We start from the raw sequence: 14018 nt of genomic DNA, 5'->3' as shown, positions 1-14018 counted from the left end.
AACAGGGCTGATACCACAGGGACTGAGGTGGGGGAGGGGGCACCGGCCACAATTAGGGATATTCCAGGTCCTTTCTCTGAAAGTTCAGCTCCCGTTTTTAAGAAGGATCTTATACTTATGGACTAAAGATGCACAGGCACTATTCTGCCCAATTGCTCAGTAAGATGAACCAATGTATTCCTTCTCTGCAGTGTTCCAGCCCAATGCGTGCAAAGCTGCAGATGTCTGATGGGCACTGGGGAACTTTTAAATATTATTTTCTACTGAAACGGAATTAAAGTTTATGGAGAAATTCAGTGGCTTATGAGAGATCAGGCTATCTTAGCTGTTTCCCACTCAGCATCTTATAGTGTACCTTTTGAGCTTCATTCATACTATCTGGCTCTGGGCAGAGAACAATTACTAAACACAGTTTTAAAGACTTTTTTAAAAGGAAGAAATACATGGCACATTTCTGGCAGTACATGGCAAAGCATGAACCATTTATGGTGCTATAATGTTAGTATTATCAAAATGAATGGTTTGGATTTTCATATCATGCTTTAAAATCCATTTTTCTGGGCTGTTCTAGTAATGCATTGATGCGGATTTTTGCTGTTGTGTTGTGAACCACTTGCGACACGTGGAAAAAGCAGCGTATAAATGATGATGATGATGATGATGATGATGATGATGATGATGATGTAATTACCTCTAAAACATCAAATTTGGCTGTTTTGACTTTGGACCAAGTTTTCTTTAGCCGGGCAACAGGACTCAAGTTCATACCCGCTAAAAAGAGAAAGAAAAAAACAAATGGAAAATTTTCAGCAAATCATTGAAAACATCCCTGCATGTCTGTCAGGATGCTTCCAGCAGTACTGTTGGTGCTATGTTCTGCAAATCACTACTTCTGCAGGCAGTTGTGTCAAAGGAGGGTAGTGCAAATGTAATGAAGGGCTCTGGTAACCCCAGGTAAGAGATCCGAAACAGGCCATGGGATTGCGTGCTGCTTCTCACTTGTTCCTCTCCTCTCCAGACTGCATCCCTCCTTAGCCACCCTTTCTATGGTTGAGCACTGCACTGGCACCAGCACTGACCTGGCATCCCACTTAACCAGGATTCTTAAGCCCCCTTCCCTGAAGAGGGAACATCTGTAAGTTGGGGTTGCAGCTCTCTTAACTGGGGCTGCGCAACTCTTCCAGCCCATTTGCATGTTTAAAGTGTACTTCTGCAGTGGGTGAAAGCCCTGATCTTCCAAGAGCCTAACTCACAAAGGGAATCTCCATGAATACAGAAGGCTGCTGGCTGCAAAAGTGCACTTTAAAGCATGGTGGGACTGGATGTGTCCCCACAGCCTTCATCTATGTGTGTTTCCTCTTCAGGTGACAATGCCAGTTTTGAGTCTAGGACCGGATTTCTTCTTAGCTCAATCCCAATTAAGATGGCTGTTGCGTACCTTAAACATGTTTTAACGCAGGATGGAGGGAAATTTTGCTATTGAGAAAACAATTCTGTGTCCGCTTTTGGTCACTTTTGTTACATCTGTGCCAAAGTTTTGAAGCTGGGAGAAGTTTGCATTTTCAGAGAATCCAAAAAAAAAGTCCTTTTATGTAATCAGGACAATTCACGCATTAGGCATACACCTAAAATATTCTAAGTGTGCACTAGATTCTGTAGACAAGAAGAGGCACACTTGTCTTTTGCAAACATGCACTGACTCACTCTCACCAGGGAGCCAGGATTGGTTGTACCTCTCTGTCAAATATGCTTTGAGCCTCAAACTCTGATTTGCCACTCTGCAATGCATGAAAAGGTCTTGTGTGGCTCGTCTCTTTGGCAAGCGCAGACTACTTTTACCTGTCTTTCCCCTGTCTCTTCTTTTGATCTCCCACCGCTTACCAGTTAATTATTTGGAGAGTCTCACTTGGTAATATCTTTGATGCCCATTTGTCATCCAGAGTGCAGCACTCTCAGCGGGACGCTGCATCTACGCAGACACCATCATTCTACTGACGCTGTCACACACATTGCCCACAGGTGCCTTGCGGAAGAGTACTCACAGATAATGGCCATCATGGAATTAAAGTTTCCAATGTTGAAGCACTCTCTTGCCACGTCAATGAAAAATTCCACTATTCTTGTCCGCTGCTTTTTCTTCACGACCTGAAATTTAAAATGCAAACCTTGAATGGGAGAAGTGGGGTGGCATTTACTCAATGGAGGCATGGCATCCCGCAAGCAAACAACATTTGTTTGTTTTTAAAGGCTTTGAGGAAGAGCATTTCAGTGGAAAAGGTGTTGATGCTTCTATCCTGATTTGAGTCACCTCCCCCCCCCCATTTTTTTAGAGTAAGCCTTTGTGATAGTGATCTAAGATCCCTGTTTTGTTTAAAGAGCCATTATCTTTGGAAGATCATGAAAACTTTGTATGTCCATGGATGCTGGAATCCTGTAGCCTTATGTAAGGAAGAAACTAGGCGTTGGGGAAATTTTGTCAAGCAAAGAAAGAATGATTTTGGTGACTGGAAAACCAAATACTTTTAAAACATTCTGTCCTCAAATGTAGAAAATAGGAAACATTCCATCCAGGGGAGGTGTGCTTCTGTAGGGTGGAAGCAGGGCATTTGCTTCACTATAGCACTGAGGATTTATAATCCATCTTTTTTTAACGTTACTGTTGATAAGATATCCTGAGGTAAAGCACTAAGCTCACTTCAAATCTGCAGGGAAATGAGACTAAGCAACAGCATTTGCACAATTATTAAGGCAGAGCAAGAAAATGGTCTCAGACAAGGCAGCGAAAAATTGCCGGCCCCTCACTCTCGCTCACCTCATTATTGGCTGCTAGTCCTGATGCTACCACCTAGCAAAGTGAACATGTCTGCCACCCCATGCACCTTCTTCTCCTTCACTGCAAGGAAGGTCCAAGGGTCCCCCCCCCCCAAGTGAGGCATTTTTCCAGGAGAGTCCTGGTGCCACTGCTGCAGTTTGCCACAGTAGGGGAAAAAATATCTTTACATTTTTCATTTAAAGTGGGAGACTTAGGCATGCACTTAAATCTCTCCCCCTGAAAACAAAGGGTTTTTAAATTCTTAGCTTTGTCCGAATGACTGCCCCATGTTGTTTTTTTAAAAACACATTTGCTTCCCACATGACGTGTTGCTGAGTTGCATTTTTGTCTTTGCTTTTTGTAATTAGCTTCTGAGAATTAATGGGTTTGGTACAATTATCAGTCACTGTTCACTAGCCTTGTTGATAGTGGATCAATGCTTGCTTTGTGCATTATTTTTTCAAGTTTTGTTTCTGAGGTCTAACAAACGTTTTTTCTTTTTCTTAATGGGAGAATCACATGTAGGGAGTGGCTATGCTAGAACCTTTCTCCCAGTGTGCAAGATTTTACATGCAGAAAATTAACTGACATGGTGGAGCATCCAAAAATATCACTGCCTACCTGCAATCTATAATAATATAAGCCAGGAAGGATGCTACCACATGATTCTGCCACATGACTCTAAGAATTTTGGAAAAATGCACTCCAATATTTATCACTGTAAGTTTTTCACTACCATACTGATTTCGTACATCTGGAAGATGATGTTTTGGGATACATTTCCATCTTCCGGTCAGACTCTGACATGTTACGAATCCTATGTGCGGTTGGTGTCCACCTGTTTGCATACAGAGAAGACACTTCGGTTGAGGTAAGCCTACATATTCTCTATACTGGGTTTTCACAAACTCTAAGAAAGTGATTCAGCTCTCAGTCACTAATGGTTGTTCTAAGTACCTCTAGATACTTTCATGTCACAGGCACACAATTCTCCCTTCCTTTTTATTATATGGAGTTTGAGAAAGAGACACATGCTGTATGTTTTAGTTTGGAACTGTAAGCAGCTCAAGCGAAGCTTGCATCTTGGAAGCCACAAAGACTTTTGCATCTCCACACCTACACACTGTTCATTCTAAAGCGAAGTTGTACTGTTTGTTACAAGGCATGATGTAAAAGGTAAAAAGGTAAAGGTAAAGGACCCCTGTACAGTTAAGTCCAGTCAAAGGTGACTATGGGGTTGCAGCGCTCATCTCGCTTTCAGGCTGAGTAAGCCAGCGTTTTTCCACAGACAGCTTTCTGGGTCATGTGGCCAGCATGACTAAACAACTTCTGGCGCAACGGAACACTGTGACAGAAGCCTGAGTGCACGGAAACACCGTTTACCTCCCCCCCACAGTGGTACCTGTTTATCTACTTGCACTGGCATGCTTTCAAACTGCTAGGTTGGCAGAAGCTGGGACAGAGCAACGGAAGCTCACTCCGTCGCAGGGATTCGAACCACCAACCTTCTGATTGGCAAGCCCAAGAGGCTCAGTGGTTTAGATAAGGCATTATGTGTGTTCATATGACCAAACCCATTCCTGTTCCCTCGCTGTGCTCCAGTTCATACATTTCCAGAGCAACATGGTTCCTATTTCCCACAGCCCCCATCCCATAAAGTTCCAGAAATATATGACACACTTAATTGTGTTGGAGGCGAAAGTCACAGGGGACTTTGCAGTGCCACATCTGCTAGAACTCAAGAGGAAGTACAATGATGAAGGAGCCTCCTGGGATATCACTACACCCTACAGTATTAGCATCGCATGGGATGGAGCCAGGTGAAGCAGCAGTAATGCTGCTTGGGGAATGTATGAATTGGGCTTTTGCTACGCAGCGTGAGTCAAATCAGAATAGGACGAGAATGGGTGCAAAAAATACAAATGGAAGCCGACTTCAAGTGCCAACAAATATTCTGTAAAGGATTGCATTTTTGCATGGGCGGGTGCATTCATATGCATCCTGAGCCAGAGGAGATGTTACTTGGTGGGAGGTGGCTAAGATACACAGAGTTTCAGCCAAGGCAGTTTGGAATGAGTTGGGCCAAAAACTGCAAGAGTGAAGGAAGAGTAGCTGGCGCATTTCCCTTGTCAGTACTTGCCTTACAAATCTCCGTCGCCACCAACATGCTGAGGCAATTAAACCAGTTGTCGTACGCCTCCAGAGTGTAAGTCTTAGTAACGTCGCCTCGGCACTGCAAAAGAAAGGTTGTAAATTATGCCTGTACGAAGGGCTTGAAAAAAATGGTTGTTTCCAGTGACACCCATGCATCTCCACACAAGTGACTTCAGCTTGCATGCTTCAAAGACAGACACACTCTCCAGGCTGTGATTCAACGGCAGCGTGGGGCAAATTAACTCCCCCATCCCATGTGGTATCCTCCTTACTAGATCAGTTCCCTCTGCTATCGGGGAAATGTTATGTCCCGAGTTCTGTCAGATGCAAAAGTATTCCCCGTTTGAGACATTTCCAGCAATCAAGTGCCCCACATGGGCAATTCCCCCTCACCTCACAGGATTACGGCCTATGTGAGGTCGGGGAGCAGGGCTGAAGTCTCTGGCTCTGCCTCCTATGTCACTTCCTTGTCACCTGATCTGTGCACCTCTCACATATTGCAAGGGTAACTTCTTCAGGGGATGGGACTGCTGTAAGTGTTGGATATGTAATGATGGTGCCAGGGGAGAACCTTCCACAAGTGGGCAGCCACACTGTACAAATGTGTGAGGTGCACAGTCTGGGCAATGACAACACCCCCTAAGGAAGGGGTGAGGCCACGAAGCATGGCCCTGTTGTTTCCTCCCTTGCACAATTATAATTGTGGGAGGGGAACACCCCAAATATGGCCAATTATATTGGCTATAAGTGCACCATTAAAAATAAGAATTTTGGCTCTCTTTTATATCATTCTGAATTTTTGGTCTGTACAGCTGTTGGGGAAACCACTTAGAGCATTTAGAGAGAAAGGGGTGTATATTTCTCGTGCTTTTCCTCCTGGGGTGTTTGTGAAAATAGTAAGGATTTGCATATTGTTTTCAATAAGTGTTTAGGAATGACAAGCGGGAGAAAAAATACACACTGTCCAAACCCATTTTGTCATATTTAAGAGATGACTGCATGTTCAGTAACATTATATGCTAGTAGGGAACAATAGCTAAGGTGGGCGTACTCAACTCACTGTATGTAACTGAGAAACTTCAAATTGCTTTTAACCTTGAAGGAAGGTTGAAAAAAAATAACAACATATGACACTTTGCTACCTGGGGACTTTAAGGAAAGAGGCTCAAAATAATAAGTACTGGTGTGAATTATGATATTTAATCTTTTCTTCTTGTTGTGTCTAGACAGATCCCAGTCTTGTACAATATCCCTGCAGACTTCCTTGACCTCTGAATTCCATAATTGCTAACTTGCAGAAAAGAACTGCTACATAAGGTGCTCTTTACATGTTCTCCCAGCTGTGTAGGTGGCAGCTCACAAATAAGGATCTCTCTCCCTCCTACCTGAATAAAATTCACAGGGCACCTAAGAGACAAAGGGGATGGGGGCAGCGACAGGGGCTATTGTCTTATCCAGCAATATTTTTTTGTTTGTTTATCCTCAATGCTTAAGCCTCATAAAGCATGAACAGAAAAGAAGGCCTCATGCTATATGTATGCACAATATATTAAAATGTACTGAAAGCCTCAGCTAGCGAAGAAATCAGTGCAGTCAGCTTATTTAACAGGAGCTGTCCTATTAGAGTAGAGCTAGCCATATGGTCCTTACAGATGATATTGGACTTCAGCTCTCATAATCCCTGAATATTTACCAAGCTTGCTGGGAGTTGAGAGTTCAGCAACATCTGAATGGCACCACACTGGCTATCCCTCTCTTAGAGTACATCCCTCTTTATTCTCCCATATCCAAGTGCAGCTTGGTTGTTTGACAGTTCAAGAAACTAGCTAAATACTGCAGGTGATAATTTTCCTATTTCTTCCCATTTGCTTCTCGGGTGTACAAAAACTTGGTATGTGCCATAGGAACTGGGTGTCAATTTAAATGTGGCAGATTGGGCAGCTATTGATTGAATGTCTACACCAGTTGTTGTGTACCAAAACTCGCATCAGCTCCAGTCACCACAGGGCTGTGATTGATGGGAGTTGCGGTCCAAAATATCTAGAGGGCACCTGCTTGGCAAAGGGTGGCCCGTGCTATGGATTTAGTCTGGTGTAACAGTCATCCGCTTTCTTGAGGAAATCCTGGAAACTGTAGTTCTGGGTGGGAGATAGTAGCCTAGGGATTTCTGGCCAAGGATCTTAATCCTAACCCCCATACCATGCCCTTACCAAGCTACAATGCTCAAGATTCTTTGGGGTAAATTATAACACTTAAACTGTTACAGAAACAAGATAAGTTTGCCTTTAATTTTCAACACCTGTATAAGCCATGCACGCAGTGTTACCTGTAGCCCTGTTTCAAATTGCCACTGCGTTCACACTTTGTACACACCTTGTGATTATCCAGGGAGTCCACGTGGCTGATTATTTGCATGAGGTCCTCGGGGTAAATGTTGCTCACCCTCTCCTAGATACAGCAAGATAGCAAAGGCCGTCAATTTTGCAAGCACACATATGAGGAACAGAGAGCTGTGGCAGCCAGCCGGCCCTGTCAGGCCAGATCTTAATTGACATCTGTTTAACAGAACAGGCTTTGGGTCCTGTAAAAGACACACCTTGTGCTGCTTCACAGAGTCACACACATACTTAAGAGTTTGCTTTCTCTCTTGCTACCCCTTTCTTTGTCTAGATTTTTCAGTACTGCCTGACCAGATTTTAGTTGTGCCTAAGGCTGTGTATATCCATTTAAAGCACACTGCTTGCCCTCCAAAGACCCCAGGATCTGTAGTTTGCCCCTCACAGAACTACAATTCCCAGCACCTTTAAATGACTGTTCCCTGGATTCCTTTTGGGGGACCACACACTTTAAATGCATTGTGCGTATGCAGTGTAAGTTGGTGCTTATGGAAAGTGCAGGAAGGAATTTTTGAAATGCATCAGCTTGGATTGCTTGTTGCTAACCAGGAGATTCTGTAAGGGCGTAGAGCAGTGGGAAGACATGTGGCAGAGTGTCTTCCCACCCTGCTGCTCCATTGGTCCTTTCTCCACCCTTTTTTCCTTCTCTGTTGTAGCAAGCAGAGATTCTTGCTGCCCAGCACAGCAGAGAGGAGTGATGGGTGGGCAAAATAACCATTGATGTAATGGGGCAGGTGGTGTCACAGCTGCATATTCACCAGCAGAGCTTCCAGGTTAATATTTGGCATCTCTTACTCCAGGTCAGGGAACCAGGGGACAGTAATGCAGATATGTGGTTGGACCTTTAAGAGAGGTAGTCCTTGGGAAAGATTTCTGCTTTCATTTGTCTCTCCTAGGCTCTGGGTGTGTTAGCCTTGCTCTGAGACGACCTTTGAAATCAGTCCTGGTAGCATGTATGGATGGGTTGAGTGGCTGAAGTACTCATTAGAACGATTTAGAAGACAGTGAGCTTCTGACGTTGACTGTGACTCCTCTTCCCCCTCCCTTTCCCTCCTTGAGATATTCCAGGTCAGGAACAAGAGTTTGCTAATGCAATGAATCTCCTAAAAGAGGTTGCAGGAGTGAGAAAGTGATCAGTCGCAAGTGGTCTTTTCTCTCTCCAGCTCAAGTGAGTTCATTGTCTCTGTAACTGCCAGACTCCCTTCTTCCTTCAGTCTCTCTTATACCTAGAAGCCACTTTTCTCAAACCTTCAAGCTGTAACTCAGAGCTCGGCTGGAGAACAGCTTGCCCTGGCCCTGCTAAACCTTCAAGTAGATGGAAGATAAAGGAACTCACCAGCTCAATGTGTGTGAGTTGCTGCGCAAGAACAAGTGGGTCACAGCAAACACTCAGTATGTCCTTCTGTGACGACTGAGGCTTTGTTTTCAGGATTGTGCCTTTGTCAGTCACGGGTTGGCGGAACTTCTCTCTGATCTCCTGGTACTGATTGCGTGCCGCAAGAGTCATCAGTAGATTCTGCGTCATCTGGCTAATGATCTTCTTCACAGTTCCATTTTCCTAATCAATAAAACAGACTGATGTTAATTATTCCTGGCTGAGGAAATTCTAGATTGTCTCTTTGTTAATCAGAATTGCGCTGGAAAGATTTCTGACTGGGATACTAGAATTCAGCATCAAGTCAGTTCATGTGCTGAATAAGCCCTCAGGAGGATTGGAGAGCTTTTTGCAGATGAATTGTATCATCATTCCAATTTGTGTAGGATTGCCAGGTGATTTGAGATACCAGCCAAAACAGGGAGGATGCTAAGTACTTAAATGACTTGAGTCAACAATGCCCCTGAATGGAAGCTAAAACTGCCAATCCATTCTAGTCATATAGAATTACTAGCTCAGCTTACAGTTTATACTCTTAGGCAGCCAGCAATTAGTTAGCCTAGGATAGCTTAGTTGGGTAGAGTGTGGTGCTGATAATGCCAAGGTTGCAGGTTTGATCCCTACATGGGACAGCTGCATATTCCTGCACTGCAAGGAGTTGGACTACATGAGCCTCAGGATTCTAACTATACAACTCTATGGTTCTAGTTCAGTTAACAGTTGGATGTTAACTGAATTTGACGTTAACTGAACTGGATTTGAAACAGTTGTTTCAAATCACATGGGAGGTAACAATCAAGGAAAGAGCCAGCTCAGTGACTCCTAGCCCAAAGCACAGTTCAACATCAGCTCCAACATCAGGAATGCAGGAGAATATGAGGGGAAGTGAGTACATTAAGATGCTCCACCTTTCCTTGATAGAGGCATCTAGTCAAGAATATTCAGACTGCTTTCCATGTTATCTGTGTAATGTATAGCCTTGCTAAAGTCCTGCGGAAGAGGAACAATAACCTCTCACCTTAGAAACAAGCTCTAGTTACATATATAAGCAGGGACAACATTGCTACAACTGACAGAGTCTGCATAAACTCTCTTTGCTGACGTAGGTGTTAATTTGGCTTGTTGCTCAATTGTGACCTCAAGCACATGGCCATGAACCTTGATAAATGTTGTCATCTTGCTTGCATAGGCATGCAGGCTGCTTGATCTTCCTTTAGTATTCCTTATTGCGCCGAGATTTTAAAGAACTGCCTACGCAATACACTTGGGCCCTGCTCATGTCTGAAATCCTTGGTATGTCTTGCATCTTTGCTTACTCAGGCAGCAAAAGCAGCCTGTCTGTGTCATCCTTGAGTCTCCACGGCAAGCGACATTGCCAATGTCAGCATGTTTATTTTATGGCTGTTACCTGACTGCTACGTTACCACTGCATATATATATAAGCACAAAAGTCTGACAAGTAGAACCATGTCCCTAGGATGCCCTAGACATCAGAACCATTGGCTGAGAGAGTTGCCTTGGCTAGACTAATGTGTGACTAAACCTACAGCAGAGGTTAATCTCACTGGGCCTCCTCACAGAGTGTCACATGTGTGATGTCACGCGCACGCAAAGAGCCACCTCCCCAATGTCGGGCAGAGCTTGGTGCCTCTGGCATGCACCAACTCCCCCTTTGTTTCCACAGATACTTCAGATATTGCATTTTGGGGATATATTGACAAGAGTGAGTAAGCAATCTTCATAAAGCTCAGATTTTTCAAATGGTGATTTGATGCTCCCACATTGTTACCACTTAAATGTGAAGGATTGCACATGGCTCTCAATTGAAAAGACATATGTCTAGATCAGGCTTATATCCTAGGTACACTTAAAGGTAAAGGTAAAGGGACCCCTGACCATTAGGTCCAGTCGTGGCCGATTCTGGGGTTGCAGCGCTCATCTCGCTTTATTGGCCGAGGGAGCCGGCGTACAGCTTCCGGTGGCCAGCATGACTAAGCCGCTTCTGGCGAACCAGAGCACAGCAAGGAAACACCATTTACCTTCCTGCCAGAGCGGTACCTATTTATCTACTTGCACTTTGACGTGCTTTCGAACTGCTAGGTTGGCACGAGCTGGGACCAAGCAAAGGGAGCTCACCCCATCGTGGGGATTCGAACCACCGACCTTCTGATCGGCAAGTCCTAGGCTCTGTGGTTTAACCCACAGCACCACCTGTGTCCCTCTGCTAGGTAGACTTACCTGGTTGTAAATCACACTGAAGCCAGTGGAGCTTACTTCTGAGTAGACATGTACAGAAATTGTACATCACAAGCAGGTGGCCTTACAGCATTTTATTGTTCTTTTGCATAGGTATGCAAACACATATACACCACTCTCCCTGTCCCCATTTTATTGGCTCACATGCTATTGTTGATCTTGTTGGATATTTGTAGGCATATTTTACAGCCTGAGAAACATAGACCTTTACCAAGGTGAATTATTTTTACAACTTATTATTCTTGATTCAGGTATAGCCTCGCTGATGAATGGGAGACAAGGAGGAGACAGGAGTGTTTCCTCCAATTTTGAAAATGACCCAGATAATGAAAACTGAACATAAAACAAAATATAATTGTTTTCCTTTAGTGTGAGATTGTACGAGTGTTTATGCGCACACCGTTTAAAAACCCAGCACATAGCCTTAATCATTTCCTCTTGCCTTCAGGTTGTGACAGCTTAATAAAATGCAGGTAAACAACATTGCTGACATCCTGAAACTTGTCATGCTACTCTTGACAACACCTTTAATATCAAAGCATCACCTCCAATCATCATGCATTGCTGCCAAAGTTGTTGAATCACTCTAGTTTTTTTGGCCATTAACATTTTAAACAGACACATGCCTGTCACTCTTAAACCTCTGGGGCCAATCTCAAATATATATTTGGAACAGTCATTTCAAAAAGACAGCATTCTTCTCGCTCTACCCTTTATAGTACTTAGGCAACATGCCTAACCAGACATAGACTCAGGAAGCAAATACCACTGAACTCAGCTAGACTTTGGAGTAAACAACTTTAGGATTATGCTGCAAGGATCTAGTTAGAGCCTTTTATCCCCCTCCTCCCTGTGTGTTTTCAGAATCTATTTGATTTATCAACATAAAATAAGGTGCAACAGGCAGTTTTTAATCACAAGGCCATGTGTGAATTTTGTACCTTGGCACCACTTGGTAGGCTGTGCCTTGATGCACAGACAATTCATATAGAATCAGAACTGTAGAGTTGGAAGGGACCCCAAGGGTCATCTAGTCCAACCCTCTGCAAGGCAGGAAACTCAGCTAAAGCATCCGTTACAGATGGCTGCCAACCTGCCTGAAAAGCCCTTTCTAATTTTACAGTGAGATATGGAAATTCTAATGGAATATGTTGACATCACACCAGCAGTAAGAAAAAATAATAGGCCAGTTGCCTTACAGGAATATGATGAACATCCAAGCACTATCCAAGTGGAGCCTGCAATAAAATGTTGCAGTGTACCCTCCCTCCCTAGAAGGAGTGCTTCTGTTCAGGGTTCTAGGCAGCTGTTCCTTCCAGACATGACATTCCACTCTCTTCCAACTGTTGTTTTTCTATTCCAATTGATTCTTAGTGTCCTTGGCTACTGAGTGCACTCAGTTTTCATTTAGCTGTATTTTCTGGTGTAGCAGAGGGCTACCCACTTAGACTTGTTTTTGTTTTAATTTAAAAAACCACAACATTTTGCTCTTCTGCAAACCTCAGGGCTTCCCTGAGCAGTGGTGGAGCTGGCTGCTTGGGCACCTGGAGCAGCGCATATGCCGTGCACCCGGGGCGATTCACCCGGAGGGCCGATTGGCATGGTGGTGATCCGCCTGGGGGGCGGGCAATCGGTGCTGCGACAATCTGCTGGGGTTGTTTGTTTTTTTACCCCCCTGAATGACACGTGGGGTGGGCCGCCCCCACAGCCCCACGCCAACTGATACCTCCCTCTTCCCCAACCCCAGTGGCCTTCTGGGCCTTCTGGTCTTCAGCGCTCACCACTTGAGATTAGGGGGAGCAAGGGAAACACAGATATAGTGGTTTGGGCTGCTCTCATTGCTAGGATTACATTAAGACCAGTCCCATATGGGGGTTGCAATGGTAGCAAGTACCATGAGTTACTCAATAGTGGTGATGTGGTCAGTTGTACATAAAATTTGAGGAGTAAGAGGTCCCTGAAAAGGCAGAAAGGGCCAACTCCTCTGCTCTTGTTAATACCATTTAGGCAAGTCATGGTCAGCAGTTGTGGAGCCTCAACGCATCTAGTAAATATTTGCAATCTGTCAAGACAAATTATAGGTTGGGACGGGTGGCGGTGGTGCCTGTTCCACCTGCATGTGTGTGTGTTCGTTTCCCCCCTTACCTCATCACACTGTGTGATCCTATGAGCAATTTCCTTCAGCTCTTTCATAGATTTTTCATCCTGGAAGTCATAGGGGAAGGTTTCTGTCCATTCTTTCAGGAGCTGAATGATCTTGGCAGCAAAGGACTTGAGCTTTGCCTAGGAAAGAATGCAGAGTGGTTAATCAACGAGCCAAGGAGACTTTCCTTGACGGTGACTTCTGGGTAACCAGATGGCACCCCAAGTGCCAAATCTTTGAATCATTAACAGTGGCATATGAAAACAAAAGGAAAAATAAGTTGTGTTAGGCTAAAGTCTCAGCTGGTCTTACAAATCCCTTTCTGTCTTTCTTCCAAATAGAGAGCATTAAAAAGAGAGAGCAGGTGTGTCTAATGCTTAGCTCAGCATCCTCAAGGCTTTGCATCAGTATGGTGTGTGTTTTTTGGGGGGGGGCAGCTTGGTTCTTTCAGCTGTCTCAAGTGCATACACAACAGCCATAAAAGAAAGGAAAAATTAAGGGATACCTTTGATGCAAAGTTTTAGCGGCTTGCTCTACGGCTTTAAAGCACATTTTGTCAGAAAGCTCTGTCTCCAGCTTCTTCCATACAGACAATGCATCCCTTGGGTTTATTTTGTTTTAGACATTAGCCAGTCAAAGTTAAGCACGTTGATTTAAGCGTATGCTTAGCTTCCTCGTTAAAAACAACAGGAAGCGAAGGCGCTTTTAACTGTGGCTGGATTGTGGCATTTATTTATGCGTCCCGCAGCGCTGCAAGTCCTCATAGCAGCTTACAAAATATCAACATAAAAATAAATGTGGTTTCATGCCAATTTGATGCATGATATTTAAAATGCATAGTAAACCGCCCCACAAACACACACAGACAAGCAGGCATGGTGA

The 14018-nt window shown here is 44.2% G+C and overlaps 1 protein-coding gene across 5 annotated transcripts in view; it reads right to left on the bottom strand.

Annotated features, from left to right (window-relative positions):
• The window catches only part of RASGEF1A (RasGEF domain family member 1A), a 94332-nt gene that overhangs the window by 8427 nt on the left and 71887 nt on the right, over positions 1 to 14018 (bottom strand). For all 5 annotated transcript variants that reach the window (XM_083614783.1, XM_083614786.1, XM_083614785.1 and 2 more), the window contains exons 4-9: positions 13139 to 13276; positions 8699 to 8920; positions 7340 to 7414; positions 4953 to 5045; positions 2043 to 2145; positions 692 to 771 (exon numbers count right to left, since the gene is read on the bottom strand). In XM_083614783.1, coding sequence (XP_083470909.1) covers positions 692 to 771; positions 2043 to 2145; positions 4953 to 5045; positions 7340 to 7414; positions 8699 to 8920; positions 13139 to 13276 — 711 coding nt within the window. The remainder of the gene's footprint in view (positions 1 to 691; positions 772 to 2042; positions 2146 to 4952; positions 5046 to 7339; positions 7415 to 8698; positions 8921 to 13138; positions 13277 to 14018) is intronic.

Source organism: Podarcis filfolensis (genome assembly GCF_964270895.1).
Source record: "Podarcis filfolensis genome assembly, chromosome: 5".
Classification (NCBI taxonomy): Eukaryota; Metazoa; Chordata; class Lepidosauria; order Squamata; family Lacertidae; genus Podarcis; species Podarcis filfolensis.
This window is presented reverse-complemented; position numbering and strand designations above follow the sequence as displayed.